Below are 18,412 nucleotides of genomic sequence, written 5' to 3'. Positions count from 1 at the left end.
TAAAGTCTATTATTTCTCCTTTTTGAGTCAGCATCTGATACTTTACTAGAAAACTTCATATTTTTAGTAAGGCTTTTGACATAGTCCCACATGACATTCTCATAAGCAAACTAGGAAAATGTGGCCTAGATTAAATTACTATAAAGGTGGGTACACAACATATTTAAAGAGTAGTTATCAATGGTTATCTGTCAAATTGGAGGTCCCACAGAAGTCAGCTGCAGGTCCAGTACTATCAATTTTTCATTAATGATTTGGATAATGGACTGGAGAACATGCTTATAAAATTTGTGGATGTTGCCAAGCTGGGAGGGAATGCAAGCACTTGGAGAACAGGATTAAAATGCAAAATGGTCTTGACAAAATAGAGAATTGGTCGGAAAGCAACAGAATGAAATTCAATAAAGAGAAGTGTAAACTGTTACACTTAAGGAAAAAATTAAATGTACATACACAAAATGGAAAATAACTGACTATGCACTGGAATTGCTGAAAAGGATCTGGGCATTACAGCACATCACAAATTGAATGAGACAATGTGATGCAGTTGCAAAAAAAGCCAATCTCTTTCTGGGGTGTATTAACAGGAGTGTCATATGTAAGACACGGGAGGCAACTCTCCTGCTCTACTTGGCACAGGTGAGGCCTCAGATGGATTAATGTGTCCAATTGAGGGTGGCACACTTTTGTAAAGATGTGGATAAACTGGAGAGAGCTCAGTGGAGAGCAACAAAAATGGTAAAAGGTTTAGAAAACCTGATCTATGAGGAAAGGTTAAAAACTGGGCATGTTTACTCTTGAGAAAAAAACCTGAGGGGCAACCTGTCACAGTCTTCAAATATGTTAAGGGCTGTTCTAAAGAGGACAGTAATCAATCTTTCTCCATGTCCATTGAAGGGAGAAGTAGTAGTAATGGGCCTAATCTGCAGAAGGGAGATTTAGGATATTAGGAAAAAGGTTTTTTTTAACTATAAAGGTAGTGAAATTCTGGAATAGGCATCCAAGGGAGGTTGTATTTTTAAGAACAGGTTGGACAAGACCTGTCAGGTAAAGTCTAGGTTCACTTGATTCTGCCTCAGTACAATGGGCTGGACCTGATGACTTCTCAAGGTCCCTTCCAGTCACATTTCTATGACTCTATAACCACCACCTATAAGTAATGGAGAATTATATTTATCTCTATTCAGTTTCCTTGTACACCGATCTTTCCTCTTAGTAGCTATGTGGCATTAGTGGACCAATTTTCAGTCAGAAATCCACGTTAAAAAAAAAGTGTTAGTGTTTAGGGGAAAAACTGTTTTCCTTTCATTTCTTAAAATAAATTAGCATGTCAGTTTTTCTGCCACAGAAGCATTCTTAAAAAAAAACATTTTGCTGTATCCTATTACAAATTGTTATACGAGATGTATAGATACCTTCCTCGTAATCACCTACTAAGTAACCTTGACTAAACGCTTTTGTCTAGAAATTAAAGTATATAAATTCAATAAAATGAAGTGACTGACTTTCTCCCTAATGCACAGAGAATCAGTTGCAAAAGAGTACATACCCATATATGCTCCCCAATGTATAGCTCGTCTGTCTTTCTTGTCAAATGCATTAATATTGGCACCTCTAGACAACAACAAACTCACCATCTAGGGTGAAGAAAGAAAAATAAGTAAAATACCTCTGCTCGTAATATAAAACTATGCACAGAATGTGGCATAATAATGAAAGTGAAGAATAAATCTTGGGTGAAATGAAACCAAAGTTTTTAAATCCTTTAAAACCACCATTCCATTTACATCGCTTCTGATATTTTGTGCATTTCAGCATGCTGACTGCCCACACTGTTGTGATCATAGGATCCTCTAAATTATATATCAAGTGAAAACCAAAATATTTTAGATTACCTATTTTATGCAACTGTTTAACAACCATGGCATACTAATGTACTGTATAATACTACATACTGTTTATTAAAACTAAAAAAGTTAGTTAAAAATCTATGCATTTAATCACCCTATAAATTTACATATTAAAACACTTTCATTTCTATACAAACTGCTGAAAGTGGTTCAATTATACTATGGCTTCAATCACTTGAAATTAATTTACAATTTAAGTTTATACATCTTAGCAGAACCCAGAGTATAAATAAAAGTTGTCGATTTTTTCTGGGGGAATGCAGAAACTAAAAAAAGCATTCCTAAAGGCTACTAAGAAGGCCGTACCTCACCACTGGAACAGTATTCTTCAAAGCTTTAGTATGGAGATGTTAATGCTGTAAATGTACTTTAGTGTACATTTTACCATTACCAGATAATGTACAAGTATGCAAATAAATAATCAGAGCTTTGATGGGAGGCAAGAGGGCTAAGAAACAAGATCTGGAAAATAATCCATACCTCAACATGTCCACTGAAGGCTGCATGATGTAATGCTGTTCTACCTGCTCGATCTGACACATTTACATTACTTAGAAGAGGCACCAAAGCTTCAGCACATTTAACAGCTTTATTTGCAGCTGCTATATGTAGGGGTGTCTGCCAGTTTTTGTCACGGGCATTGACATCTGCTGAATGCTTTAACAACACCTGAACAGCATCCTGAAAATATTTGCAATAAAATAAATTACATTACTAAAGAACTAAAAGAATATACTTAGCAACTTCATGTAAAGTACAACAGAATCTCACTAATTCACACTTTGATAAACTGCATTCACATGTATTTTCAGGTTATGAGTTTATTCTCAAGCCCAGCAAGATTCTGAGATGGTTATAGATCCCCCAAATACAGCTAAGGAACTTACAATTGGCATTTGACACTGGTGGAATTCCCCATCACAAGATCAAGAATGCTCAGGACTCCCTCTATTAGTGTGCATTAGTGAGGCGCTACTGTACTTAAAATATATTACTACCAATTGTTAGACAACTTTTTTCAAAGAATAAAAATAGCTGCAAATGGTATATTATAGATATGGAGAGTTTAATAACCATACTTTTTACAGATGTTCCTGTTTATAATACTATCAATTTAAACAGATATCGGCGGCAAAAGGAATATAATTTTTAATGGTGCCAAAGTGACAATCCTGTTTTAGAGTTCTATATCACAGTAATTTGGTAAGTAAGAAGTTTAATTCCTCTTTATAAAAATTAAATTTCAACTGCAAAGTTTTATACCATTCGTTTTACATTCCGACAGAAAATAAAACCAAAAACAATCCTGTTAATAACATATGCACACAATTACACAAAAAAGAAAACAGCTTGTCAATACAAATATTAAGATGTAGGTGCAATACTTCATTTTTTCATTAAGTCCACAAAATTTTCTACAATTCATTAATTGTTCTGATGGTTTCTTCAGTGAAATGCAAAAAGAGTACAAAAATAAGAAGGTTACTACTCTGAACTTAAAACATTCTACTGAGGTTAAATATTGCAGGCATCTCAAATTACAGAGCAATGTTACGCATACACATCTGTGCTGCAATATCTAGACATCGCTGTGGAATCATGAGTGGAGTGGAAATATTAACACTACATTCCATATATTTATTCCATTAGTAGAACCTGTCAAAAGTTATCCTAAAACTATAAATTTAATTTCCTCTTCTCTTAAACAAAAAGTATAAGATGTGACAAAGCTTTGTCCTTGCCTCCGTGGGTCCCGCGTTTCCTAGCAGATTTCGCTAGCTTCTGAGGCTCACTGTGACCCTCCACGTAACCCTTCTTTCTCTAGAGACAAGTCACAGTCTACTGAGCCATTTTCATCATAAGCCAGCGACGGAGGTGAGGAGAAGTTATCCTTCCTTGCACAGTCACTGTTGTCTCCCAGTCTCAGTGATTAAACAGGGGGCAAAGGTGGGGGGGGCAGCGGAAGCCTGGGCCCACTCTCTACTCCGGGCTCCAGCCCAGGGACCCTAATAGTATCAGCTATGGTAGCTGACCTTTTAGAAACATGACATGTACAATTCCCTGGGCTACTTCCCCCACAGCAGCCCTCACTTCCTCAAGCTCCACTTCGCCCTTACCTCAGGGCCTCCTTCCTTGTGCCTGACATGGTCTCAGCTCTCCAACCACGCAACTTCTTCCCACAGCTCCTGATATGCACACCCACCTGAGTGACTGGGAGGCTTTTAATTAGTTTCAGCCAGCCCCTGATTGGCTTCAGGTGTCCCAATCAACATAGTATTCTCCCTGCCTTCTGGGAAGTTCTTAATTGGCCCCAGGTGTCTTAATTGACCTGGAGCAGCTGCCATTTCACTTAACCTGGTACCAGGGATTTTTTTTAGCCTTGAGCTAATATCCATCTCCCACTACTTTTCTATATTCCCGGATCCCAATAAGACTACTTTTCTATAGCCATCTGGCCTTGCCCCGTCACAAAGAGCAACCTAGAAAATACTTGTGCCTTGCTTTATAACTGTAAATTGAATGAATAGTGAAATGGATATGGGCCCAAAATGTATTTAATAGTTTACTAGGAAAAAGCTGATTACACTAAGTCTTTGGCTCCTTTGAGCCTAACATCCATGAAACCACTACAAGAATCAGGAAATAAATACTAGAAGAGCTCTGGTATTGGTTGGGCACAAACTGTCAAAGGAAATACTAATTTTACTGTAAAAAAATTACTCTGGTCTCAGTATACAGTTAGTATGTGTATGTGCAGTGATGTATTTTCAAATTATATGAATCTTAACTTTTTTTGCACAAAACACACCAGCACACAAAAGGAGTGCAAATTCACATTCTGAAGACTAACAGTCTAAGCTGAAATATTCAAGAAAAAAAGTTTGAAAACAAAATCCCCAAATATATTCAAGATATTTAGGGCGACCAGATGTTCTTGTTTAATTGGGTCTGCCCTCATTTGGGGGGAGGGGGAGTAGTCCTGCTGGATTATACCAAAACCAGGATTTAATCACAGAGCTTCCTAGCTACTATACACAAGAGCTTGAACAGCGACACTCTGCCCCAGAAACAAGTCAGTAACCAGCTCAAGAGGGAGCATCTCTGTGCTGCTCCCAGCTGCACGGTGTGCTAGTATGGGTTCCCATCCATCTATTGATAAGGTCTTCCATCTTCTTAATATTTAAGAGCCCCCCCAAATATGTAAAAGTAGAAACAACACTAACAAGCTCTCTTTCTTCCATTCCAACCTCTATGATAAATAAATTTGATTAGTGTATAAGATTTGTTTCATTGCATGTTGTGAGTGTGTGTAGAAACTTTAGGGAAAATGAAGAATAAATACATTTTTCATTTAAAAGTAATTAGTTCTGTGGTCACTTATCACTTGCAGGAGCAAATTCCATAGTTTAGATCCAGTCACTGTCTCCCACACACCCTCCCAGAGTTGGCTGACAGATTCATTGTTTTGATACAATGTTGTGGTTATAGGAGGTCATGGTCACAGAGGGAGGGTTCTCTCTTAAATAGCTAAGACAAGTCCATGTAAAGCTTTGAATATCAGGACAGAGGACTTAAGTTGGACTATATTCAATGAGGAGCCACTGCAAAGAAATGAGCGCCAGGTGACCCGTGTTGCTATAAAAACAGACTGCTTCACAGTGTATTAGTTGAAGTTTTTTGCGTATCTAAGGCACATGGAGGTTGGGTCAAAATGAAGTCCTACTGGCGTCCAGTTCTTTGTGGGGAGAAGGGGCGGGGGGGGGGGGGGTGGAAGAGTAGTTGTAGAAGTTAAAAAGGTCCTACGGGGTTGGTCCATTTTGTGGGAGAGAAGTGGTGCCCTTTGAAGGTTGGGGAACGATATGTCCCAATCTCCAGATTTATATACAGTTTTCCACAATAAAACCAGTTCACTGCAAGTTCTTATATGCTAAGGTTATGTTAATGCTATGCTAATGTGATTTACAGTTTTCATTTTATTATACTTATAGCCCTAGAAGCAAGGCAAGACTTATACAAATGAGAAAATAATATTCTTATTTTAGGAGTGATAACTGAGCAGAGGAAACTTTTTAAAAGTAAAATGTTCCATAGATCCAAAAAATCATTAGCCAAATTGTGACAGATCCTAGTGAGGGTATTCACAGAAGAGGAGGAAAGGAAGGAGAAAGCACGCAAAAAGCATCCCATCCCCCCTACACAAGGCGCAGAAACAACTATAGTCCCAAATCTCAGGAGAGTGCAGGGACTGCTGCTTCAGTGATGCTCCGTCAGGGGAGCATATTGCATTACCCTAAAGGACAGTTTAGCCTATGCACCAAGCCATTCATAGAATAATTGTGCCCAAATTCCTTATGGGACAAGACCTCCACATTATTACCTACTTAGGCCAGTGGCTAAATGCTACTATTTGGCCCAAAAGCAAAATCTAAAATGGACGGTTCTAGATCCAAAGTCTGATGCCTGAGACTCTGCAAAACCAAAACCATCTCATTTCATCTCCCCTCCCCCAATAAAAATAAAACAATAATAGTACTGATATGACTCAGGTACAGTACTCTGCATAGGCAGGTTCTGTGAAATTCTCCCACATGACTCTAGCAACAATACATGTCAATCCTAACCTTCAGCATTTTTACTGAGCTAATTTTATGACACTTCATAGAATTAAAATTCCAGTTTGAAACTCAGAGAATACGATACCTGAACAATGAGATAAATGCACCTCTTAATTGTTCTTCCTACGATATTTCTATATTTAGCAACATATTGATACATGCTTCAAAAACCTTGATTTTCTATGATGAAACAAAATGTCAGATATAATTTTCTTGGCAGCTTGCTCTGCTCTACTCTGTACATTTGAATGTTTCAGATGAAACTTAAACCTACAAGCCCAAACTAAATACTTTATGTATGTTAAAATGCTTACAGCTGATTACTGAAAACATTGAAGCTAAGAAACTGTAGACATGCTTGCCAATTACAAATGAAAAAAATACAAAATTGTGCTGTATAGGTGAAAACAAACCCTATTTCATTTCTAGAGTATTCTTCCCTTATACTGAACCACTTTGGTTATCTCACCCCAAAGGAATCGTGGATTTTATGTTCTGAATTCAGAAATATTCCCCTGCCATAGGAATGGCATTCATGATTTATTATTTCCAAGTACAAGAATTTCTGGTTTCCTTTTCTATTAAAATAATAAAAACAAACTACCTGTACTTATTCTAGATTCTTTTAATGAACATTTCTAAGAGCATGTTATTTTTGCAATTTTTTTTTCCTGTTCAGAACCTCTCTATTCTACAATTGCAATTATGAAGTTATGCCTCCCCGCCACTTTTTTTTTCCTGTTAAAAATTTAAAAAAAAATTGTTGCAAACATCCTAGGCTCTCTAAGTATTTTCAGCAGTTTCACTCTAAGAAAACTGAATAAGAAATAGAAGGTTGTCTGAGACGCTGTATTTTATTTTACATAAACTCTTCTTTAAAAGAAAAAAAGTGTATTTCATACCTCACTACATGATGCAACAGCTCTGTGTAAGGGAGTCAACCACTTGCTGTCTTTGGCATTAACTCTAGCTCCTGTAACAAAAAATAAATAAAATTAACTGACAGTGTATTCATACAAAATCTAAGTGTTTCAATAAACAAATTACTGTACAAAGTTACTACAACTTTATATGCTAGACTAGTTAATGCAGGAGGATGCTAAGAAAAATAATACTTTTTTCCATGGGCTTTGGGTTATAGGATTCTCCCTTTGATGCACAGATGGAATTCTGCAATTCCTTGTTCATGAATAGTGAAGTGTATGTAATCAGTTATCTATACTAGTGAAATCTATTTTCCCCATGGTACTTCAAAGGGCTGCTGTGGCAGGAAAAAAAGAGAAGCACTGGGTATCCTTGTCTTCATGCAACACAATGCCAAGCACCCACAACACACAACTTAATGGTATTCTGAGAGCAGATGAGGGGAAGAAGATTGATGATTCCCATTCTCTCATACTCCTTAGTAGTTGGACATATTTGTCTGCTTTCCTGCTGTCGACAGATAGGGGTAGTGCTCGCTGTCCCCCTTGGGAACTGGAGTGCATGAGGGAAAGAAGAGCAATATTTGAAGCTGCTTACTCCTGCCTGACAACTACTTCTCTTCAGCAGCTGGATTTGCAATGATCCTGCCTCCTCAGCCAGAAAGGATATTCCCTCCTATCAGCTAAGCAATACCAGGGAAGCTCCTCCTTTTGTGGTGGCCTATGTTGTTTACACCTGGGGGAACCAAGAATTTGAGCAACTGAAAAGGAAGAACTCTGCTGACTTTGAAAATGATGAGTAATACAGCTAATATGGAGATCTCAGTATATTAATGTCAGTGCCCCTTGTTTCTAAACTTGTTCACATACACACAAAAGGATATTTATCATAGCAGGCTGCGAAAGCTTGTTCAATAAATCTTAGTTCCTTTAAAAAAAACCAACAAAAAAACCACTCCCTAGAAAGCCCTAATTGCACGTGCTTTTTTTTTTTTTTTTAAAGGCCCATTTTGGGCTTGACCTTTGGTTTTTAACAAGTAAAACAAAATGATAGAGTAATCTATTAGAGTAAATTGGGAAATCATTCCCTCCCCCATCAATAGTTTCAATGAAATAAAAAGTATGTTTTTATCAAAGGGTCTTCACTTATAAACTGAATTTTTTATGAAAATTTCCATTTAACTCAACCACCATTTTTTGCCAAAAAGTGTTTTGACAATTTTCTTGACCAGCTCTGGAATCCAAATGTTAATGATACATCTCTATATACTAAGATGAGCGTACACCTCTTAAATTATCAAGAAAGGCAAACCATTTATTGAGAAATTGATGTTTGGGGAAAGGATAATTGGGACCCAATAATCTAGTATAACAATGTTTGGCCAACTCAGGAGAAAATTACATCTTGTTGATATGCAATATCTCTTCTTTCAACAATTTAAAGACCAACACTGCTTTCTGATAAACAGACATGTAAATCATGTGCCTCATTAAAAAAAATCAGCTACAGTGTGCACCATACTCTTTAGTGCACATGAATTTTAATTTTAAACTTGCATAATATTAGACAGTTGGTTTAAACAAACCACTATCACAGAGCAGCCTAGAAATCAATCACTTATTAAAACAACCAGCAGTGGATTTCTTAAATTTAACTTTTCTATTTATTTATAACTGCATTCAATTGCTTAACCCCCCAACTCCACTACTCATTAACAACTATGGAAGCAACTGAAAATACAATTCACACTATTTTCTACATGGGCTTATGAACAGTCTTTGCTGTCAGTTTCCTCCATTAAGTGAACACGAACTCCTTTGAGTAATATATTTCCTGAATGTATTTTTTAACAATGTGTTTTCCTGTTTCCTGATATAGCAATATTTCTAATTGCAAAATTGTTTTGTGCAATATGCTGTACTGCAAAAACAATATTTTTACAACTGGAAGACAGTTCAGTAAAGACCAGCTAACCTAATTAATTGTAACTAACTGTACTTCTGTTATCATAGAAAAATCAGCAAACTATACTACTTTAATACTAAATACTTGGTGCTCAGAGTTAAACATAACCAATCCTAGAAAATAATTCATTTGTTTTATATCACATGTATCAAAGAATGCACAAGCATGAAAGGTCTGTAGTGGGGTAAAACGTCACCCTGCAAGGGATTTTTAATTGGTTTTATAATAGCTTCCTTCTAACAGTGATGTGTGTCTGAAGAGAGAGGGGTGATGTTGTGGGGAGGGTGGAGGCGGCGAGAAGGAACAGTCACAGCTATGCAATAGTCCAACCAACGGACTGAAGAAAACCACCCTGGACAGCTATCTTCTAACACCCACAGTCAAACCTCCCATTCCTGAGCAAACTCAGAGAAGCTAGCACCAAGCCAGCTACAAACTCATCTTACTGAGCTTACATTCTAGATCCAGCACAACCTAGATTCAGGCCAAGACACAGAACTGGCACTGATGAATGATCCCCTCCTATCAATGGACAGAAGACAGACATCCACTGTTAACTATGAGATATGGCTGTCTCGCTTGAGAAGTGTGGCAGGAATCCCGAATAATGTGCTAAAATGGTTTGAGTCCTTCCCTGGAAGTATGCACCCAAAGAGTAGAGATGGAAAACTGCACTTCCACTGCTAGAACCCTCACTTGTGGAGTTCTACAAGTATCAATTCGCTTTCCAGTCCTCTCATGCAATCACTAGGTGAACTTGTCAGATGACATGGATTCCAGTGCCAGCAACATGCAGATAACACAGCTCTACCGATCCTTCATCACACGTGACCACACCACTACAATCCAGATGGCCCAGTGCTTGGATGAGATCAGCTCAGGGATGACGAACAGCTGGCTGAAGCTCAGCAAAACAAAGGTAATGCTGGTGGTCCGAGGAAAGTATTTTGAAGAGTTTGCAGCCACAATGTAGTCTCCTTTGAGTGAAGGTTCACATCCACAATTGGTCAAATTCAGTCCGTAATCTAGGAGTACTCCTTGATTCCTCATTGATGCTGAGCTGTCACATTGCAATGCCAGCAAGTAATGCCTTCTACCATCTCTGACTGGCTGGGAGACTCCATCCCATCCTGTTGGACAAAGACCTGACCTCAATTATTCATGCCTTTGCCACCTGTCAGCTGGACTACAGCAAAGAGATATACCTGAGCATGAAACCTTTACCATTTAGGAAACTCCAACTAGTAGCTTACCTCCTTAGCAACATAGACTACCATGAGCACATCAATACATATCCTCTGTTCTCTATACTCATTTGCCATAGAATTTTGAATCAAGTTCAAGGTCTCGTTCCTTAATTTCAAAGTGCTCCCATGGCCTGGGCCCTGGATACCTAAAAGATTGTCTAAAGCTGCAGGACAAAACCCTTGGTCAACAACTTTACTCCTCTGTCACAATGGAACTGTCAACCTTTATAGTAAAGCTTGGCCAGACGTGAGACAGAACCTTCTCCGGGGTGGTTCAAAACTGCAATGAACTCCCCCCAGAACCAGGGACCATCACAAACCTCACCACTTTGCGCTCCAAGTGCAAGGCTCATTTCTTTGACCATGCCTTCTTAATATAAAATATATAGCAACAGATATTTAAGAAATAAAAAACCCTACAAAACATTGCACTCCACTGAACAAGTTTCTCCAACTGGGAAGAGGAGAAAAACACATGATAGGTATGAAGTCACACTGCTTAACACACTACTGGGAGGTACTCACATACTAGGGGCATAAGTGTGGTATAAAAACCTATATAGAACAGATTCATCCATTAAAATAATTCTTGAAAACCTTGTGCAAGAGAATGGGTGGTAGTTAGAAAGATTTTTTTTCCCTTGAGAGGGAGAAATTTCTAACACATCTAAAGAATCAGCACGTAAATCTTGCTTTTGTCTACCACCATGAAATCACCCAAACACCATCAGCCCAGACTAACAGTCTCCATACTATCCTATACCCAGAGCTAAAGTCAAATACATCTGACTCCATGTGTTGCTGGAATTGTCTTACAACAGCCTTCCCAGTAATTGTCTCCCAAAAAAGGAAGATTTGAGACTGAACAATAATTAAGACCATAAATTGTCTGCGTCCTACCAGGCATAAGCATACCCGTCATGTTTCCAGTTGCCCTCCAACCCCTGCCCGGGCCACCCATTGTGACTGGCAGACAGTAAGATACAAGCAAGAGCCTAAAATACAGAAGAGCTACTATCCTGTTAGTAATTTTCCCCCTCCAGCAATTCCATGCACAGTGTACTACTGACTCTCCAAACAGCAAAAGAAAGACAGCACAGTAAATGAACAAAGGGAATTTAAAAAAAAAAAATGAAGCAAGAAAATGGAAGGAAAAATGAAAGAAGGAAAGAAACGCAGGTTGAAGAGAAAATGGAAGAGATTTTATCCCTGTCTGCACTAAGAACATGACCCTTTTCCATCAGCAGTCAAAGTAACTGGTCCACCAAATGAGCTGAAAAACTCTTTGCCTTTTAGTGGAAGGACAATGAAAAAAACTGAGTTACCATTGACTGGATCCTTGGATATCAGCTCAATGCATGAGATAGGCCAGAACTCCCCTAGCTCTTAAAGAGTTCAAGTGCTTTGGAGACATGGGCTGCCCAATCTTATTCTCGGACCAATTGCCATGGTGTCTCAGGCCACTGCCATTCCTTTCTGTCCATGCTTAGCTATAAAGCACTGTCAGTTGGCAATGCAGTTATTTAGTCATGCAGTTTCAGAGTTCAATGAAGCTACAGACTTCTGCTTCAGTTTGAAAATGGAACACTTTCTAACATTTCTATGTCCTTTGACTGATTTCTCCTCATTCCCATGGTTTCCTTGGGGTTCTGGAGTGGTTCCTCATAGAACTAGTTTTCTTTGATGATTTTAGCCGCATAGCTGAAATTGTCCAAGTTGTTGGTGCCGCTATGGCTTCAGTCATGGAGACTGATTTCAATGCATTGTGGGTCATTAGCCTCATAAGCGCTGATATTCCTTTAGCACTTGGTGCACTGACAGCTTCAATACTTTGTTGACAGCATCACTGTCTTGGCATTTGTTCTTCTACAGTCTCTATTTGCTATCATTAATCATTGTGGCAGCACCTACAGGCCTTCTTCAGGGCCCAGGACCTCATTATGCTAGGCACTGGAAACACATGAAGAGATGGTCCCTACCCCCAAAAGCTTAAAATCTAAGTATAAGACAGGAAACAATGAGCAGCTACTAAAGATAAGAGAACACACGGAGACAATTATAAATGTAATAAGTAATGGGTATAGCACACAATTGCCTAGCTTATCTTGGAGTGCTGAATTCCTCATCTTACTCAATAACTTGATGCATTCTTAGTACCTGGGGATAGTTAATCTATGTTCTTTTCTCGTCTTCATTTTAGAGCTGGTTGAATCAACACTCAGATTAAAAGCTTTTAATGGATATATTGGAATCTTTTGTCTTTGGAAGCATTACACAAAGCTCCTGAAGACTGGAGAACCTCAGCCCTCCTTAGACCTCTCACTTTATTTCTGCATGCTGGAAACACTCTTGGCCTCGAGTACTTCAGAATTATTTGCCTCAAAGTAGGTGCCTGATCTAGCTTTTAAAGTGCAGCCTCGCGTCGTCGTCCCCCGCCACAATTACTAAATATACTTATACCTGTTGGACAAAGACCTGACCTCAATTATTCATGCCTTTGCCACCTGTCAGCTGGACTACACTGAATCATAGAACTGGAATGGACCTCAAGAGATCATCTAGTCCAGTCCCTGCACTCAAGGCACAACTAAGTATTATCTATACCATCCCAGACAGGTATTTGTCCAACCTGCTCTTAAAAATTTCCAATGATGGAAATTCCACAACCTCTCTAGGTAATTTATTCCAGTGCTTAACCACTCTGACAGTTAGGAAGTTTTTCCTGATGTCCAACCTAAACCGCCCTGGCTGCAATTTAAGCCCATTGCTTCTTGTCCTATCCTCAGAGGTTAAGAACAATTTTTCCTCCTTCCTCCTTGTAACATCCTTTTATGTACTTGAAAACTGTTAACATGTCCCCTCTCAGTGAGGAAAAGTTATTCTGTATTGGGTTATAAGACTTTCCTGTGTGAATACACTGATCCACATGTTAGTGGATGTTTAGTATATGCCTATAATGTTTGAATTCAATGTGAATTATACAGAAAGGCAACTAAATAGCTTCCCAGATAAGAATACCTAGTTACACACTAGGAAGACAATGGGGACCAGATGTTAGCTTCGAAGATCCTGCATCTTGTCTCCAACGCACTGTAAAACTAGGCTAGGAATTAGAGATCGAATGAAGACTGAACAGTTAGAAGACCTCTGGGAAGTTGAAAAGGGGGCCAGGGTTTATTTGTGAGCAAGTATAGGCAGGCAGGCAGGTAAAGAAAATGCTCTGTGGAGGAGTCGGGCCTCCCAGGGAATGGTAAGCCTTGAAGAACTAGATATGCAGTTCTAGATATGCATAGATACAGTATATTTTACTGTTTTTGAGATATATTTTTTCTGAAATAGTTTTAAATAAATGATGCTTTGCTTTAAGGAAGCTTTTTGGTCATTAATTACCACAGTCATTGCCCCAGAGGAAGTAGAAATACAGGTTCTGAGCTCAAGTCAGACCTAAAATGGTCAAGACTGAGACACAGGTGATTACCACACAGCACCCTATATGAGTGAGAGTGAAATACACAAGAAAGGGGTGCTGGCTTGAAGCCTAGAGGAAGTGCATCAGAGGGACCAGGAGATGTTAATAGTGCCTGATAATGGTAAGTGGTAATGAGAGTGGCCCATTTCAGACAGTTGACAAGAAGGTCGGAGTGAGTAACAGTTGGGGAAATTAGGTTTAGGTTGTAAAATGACCCAACCACTCCCAGTCTTTATTCAGGCTTGGTGTCCAGTTTGCAAATTCATTCCAGTTCCACAGTTTCACATTGGAGTCTGTTTTTGAAGGTGTGTGGGGTTTTTTTTTTTTTTTTTTTTTTTTAAAAGAATTGCCACTTTTAGGTCTTTTATTGAGTGACCAGGGAGACTGAAGTGTTCTCCTACTAGTTTTTGAATGTTATGATTCCTGATGTCAGATTTGTGTCCATTTATTCTTTTGCATAGAGACAGTCCGGTCTGGCCAATGTACATGGCAGAGGGGCATTGCTAGCTCATGATGGCATACATCACATTGGTTGATGTGCAGGTGAACGAGTCCCTGATGGTGTGGCTGATGTGGTTAGGTCCTATGAGGGTGTCCCTTGAATAGATTGGTTGGCACCGCTGTTTGTTGCAGGGTTTGGTTCCTGGGTTGGTGTTTTTGTTGTGTAGTTGCTGGTGAGTATTTGCTTCAGGTTGGGGGGCTGTCTGTAAGTGTGGTCTGGCCTGTCCCCCAAGGTCTGTGAGAGTGATGGATCGTCCCTCAAGATAGATTGTAGATCCTTGATGATGCACTGGAGAGGATTTAGTTGGGGGCTGTAGGTGACGGCTAGTGGTGTTGCTACTTTCTTTGTTGGGCCTGTCTTGTAGTAGGTGACTTCTAGGTACCCTTCTGGCTCTGTCAATCTGTTTCACTTCACTTCACCTAAGCTTAATTTCCCCAATACTAATTTCCCCCTACTATTACTCGCACCTTCTTGTCAACTGTCTGAAATGGGCCACTCATTACCACTTCAAAGTTATTTTTCCTCCCTTGGTGTCCTGCTGTCAATTGAATTGTCTCATTAGACTAACCTCACACTTGGTAAGGCAATTCACATCTTTTCATGTACTTATATCTGCTCCTGTATTTTCCACTCCATGCATCTGATGAAGTGGGTTCTAGCCCACGAACTCTTATGCCCAAATAAATTAGTCTCTAAGGTGCCACAAGGACTCCTTGTTGTTTTTGTCCAAAGAACAAACATCTAAAAAAATCCTGTTAAGTACTGCTTAAAGCAACAGGGCACTATGAAAGACAGTTTTAATGTAGTGGGGGAAAACTGCTACATTTTTTCACATGACAAAGGGAAAACGAAAAATGTAATACCAATTAGACACAGCCCAGATAGCTGTTCCTTTCAAGTAAACAACAAAAAATGTTGTAGATACTCTGACAAAAGAATATCAAAGCCTGTTTCTCAGAAGGGGACCTAAATATCAGATTGATTTGTATAAGGAAGAATAGATAAGATTGCCTTTTCATTTAGGCAACTGCCAGCTCTTAAATGAAATTCTCACTGAAGCTAGTTGATAATTATACTACTACTATAATACCGCATTTCATGGTAAGCATTAAACTCATTTCTTCAAACTCTGAATTGGCTTGGCTGTGCATCATGCTTCAGTTTGCATACTGAAGGCAAAATGCAGCACAAACCACATCCCAGTATGTTTTATTAGTTAAATGGATGCTAATCCATCCTTTGTTATAGTTCTCACTGGAGATGGGCCAACTCTTCTACAAAGTGTACTTAAATAACTGGCCGGTACTACTAGTAATAAATGCTGAGAGAATGTATTATTTTATTTCCTTTATCACTAATAAACTAAGGAAGCCATCAGTATCGGCTTCATTGAACATCAACGCGTTCATTTAAGCTGTTTTTATACTCATGATAAAATTTCTTCAATTTAAATACCACTGATATAACACTAATTCTTATACAGTACAAAAGAGTTTCAGACCAAAGGACTGAAGACCTTGCATGGAATACAGGGCCCAAACAGCCACTTTCTTAGTGTGGCAGAGCTCCGACCTTGTCCCCATGGGTCCCGCGCTTCCAGGCGGTTTATGCTAGCTTCAGAGGCTCACTACAACCCTCCACGTAGCCCTTCTCTCTCTAGGGCCAGGGATACAGCCTACTGAGCCCTTTTCATCATAAGCCAACAATGGAGGTTGGTGAGAGAATTCCCACAGTCTCTGTTGCTCCTACGGCCTCATGCCAAAACAGTTTAGCCTCCTGTCCTGACAGAGGTCCGTTTTCCCCTCCCAGGAGGTGTTTCTGTAGTGGTGAGTTGGGGGGAACCTGGGCCCGCCCTCTACTCCCGTTTCCGGCCCAGGGACCTTAATGGTAGCAGCTGTTGGCAGCCAACCTTTCACTGCCAGAGTTGCTACATTTCCCTGGGCCACTTCCCCACAGCTCCCCTGATTCTCCCTTCTTCACCCTTACCTTAGGGCTCCCTTACTAGTGACTTGAGGTGTTTTCATTAGCCAGCCCTCCAGCCACACTTCCTCTCCTCTGGCTCCTCTCTGCATGACTGGAGTGAGCCCTTTTATATTATCAGAGGGGCCTTAATTAGAGTCAGGTGGTCACATTAGCTTAATGGCCTCACCTGACTCTTTGCAGGTTAATTGGAGTCAGGCATTCTCATTAGCCTGGAGCAGCCCCTGCTCTGGTCAGTCAGGGAACAGAAAACTTAATTCAGTGGCCAGTATGTCTGCTTTCTGCTACTCTGCTGTACCCAACTGGCCTGGGTCTATCACATTAGCTTGGACTTAAAATATGGTCCTATACTGAAGATTGACGACATAAAAATGGCACTTTTATATTGAACAGAGCTGTTCCCTATGTGCATTCAGTCATATCTATTTACTATACTGACAATTTTATACTGCTTTTGTTCCTATTGACACTGCAAGACTACACTCCAGTGGTGGAACGAGCTGAATTCCACCCTGGTATTCTATCCAGGGTACCCTGATCAGAACTGCCAATCAGGTTCCTCCCTTGAAGCAAATTTGCCCACAGTTACACCTGTTAAATTCACTGAACAGGCATAACTGAGACCAGAATTTGTTTGTCCTTCAGAATCTTTGTTAAAGGCGATGCACAAATCAGAAAATCTTAAAGTTGAATTTACAGGACTGGTAGTTAGAAAGCTATTTTTTACTTGGAAATTTAGCAAGTCTAGCACAGTTGAGACAAATATAAACCCAACTAGGCTATTTTTACAGTCATTATTTTGAGAAGAGCCACATTTTAATACTAGTCATATGTAAACAGAGTTCTCAGAATATGCCATCTGCAAAGTTTCATATTGAAGGAATAGTACACTGATCTCTTTAGTCCTGGAATCTTTAATAAAATTAGTCTACACAGCCAGTGACCATATGCATAATGCTTAAAAGTATGCATTAGGCTATGCTGACACTTGGAGCCAAATGTAATGCTGGTGTAGCTAGGTGTAACTCCATTAAGTGAGTTACCCCATAGCTGAATCTGGCCCCATGTTTATAAAGGAGGTGCACAGAACCCATAAAACTTAATTTAGGACTGTCTGCCCAGAGATGAACTCTAAAAAGACAAGCAAGGATGGAGGGATTGACGCAATACATTATGATTACATTTAGAAGTGTGTGCAACAAGAGTGATGTCATGGTGGGAGTCTGCTATAGACCACCGGACCAGGGGGATGAGGTGGATGAGGCTTTCTTCCGGCAACTCACGGAAGCTACTAGATCGCATGCCCTGATTCTCATGGGTGACTTTAATTTTCCTGATATCTGCTGGGAGAGCAATACAGCGGTGCATAGACAATCCAGGAAGTTTTTGGAAAGCGTAGGGGACAATTTCCTGGTGCAAGTGCTAGGGGAGCCAACTAGGGGGAGCGCTTTTCTTGACCTGCTGCTCACAAACCGGGTAGAATTAGTGGGGGAAGCAAAAGTGGATGGGAATCTGGGAGGCAGTGACCATGAGTTGGTTGAGTTCAGGATCCTGACGCAGGGAAGAAAGGTAAGCAGCAGGATACGGACCCTGGACTTCAGGAAAGCAGACTTTGACTCCCTCAGGGAACAGATGGCCAGGATCCCCTGGGGGACTAACATGAAAGGGAAGGGAGTCCAGGAGAGCTGGCTGTATTTCAAGGAATCCCTGTTGAGGTTACTGGGACAAACCATCCCGATGAGTCGAAAGAATAGTAAATATGGCAGGCGACCAGCTTGGCTTAATGGTGAAATCCTAGC

The 18,412-nt window shown here is 39.8% G+C and overlaps 1 protein-coding gene across 5 annotated transcripts in view; it reads right to left on the bottom strand.

Moving 5' to 3' along the window:
- Positions 1 to 18,412, bottom strand: part of ANKRD28 (ankyrin repeat domain 28) — a 238,938-nt gene that overhangs the window by 95,111 nt on the left and 125,415 nt on the right. For all 5 annotated transcript variants that reach the window (XM_038388242.2, XM_043509102.1, XM_043509103.1 and 2 more), the window contains 3 exons: positions 7,429 to 7,499; positions 2,391 to 2,591; positions 1,550 to 1,637 (listed from right to left, as the gene is read on the bottom strand). In XM_038388242.2, the coding sequence (XP_038244170.1) occupies positions 1,550 to 1,637; positions 2,391 to 2,591; positions 7,429 to 7,499 (360 nt within the window). The remainder of the gene's footprint in view (positions 1 to 1,549; positions 1,638 to 2,390; positions 2,592 to 7,428; positions 7,500 to 18,412) is intronic.

The sequence above is a fragment of the Dermochelys coriacea genome, chromosome 2 (assembly GCF_009764565.3).
Source record: "Dermochelys coriacea isolate rDerCor1 chromosome 2, rDerCor1.pri.v4, whole genome shotgun sequence".
NCBI lineage: Eukaryota > Metazoa > Chordata > Testudines > Dermochelyidae > Dermochelys > Dermochelys coriacea.
The sequence above is the reverse complement of the archived record's forward strand: the minus strand, read 5'-3'. Positions and strand labels throughout refer to the sequence as shown.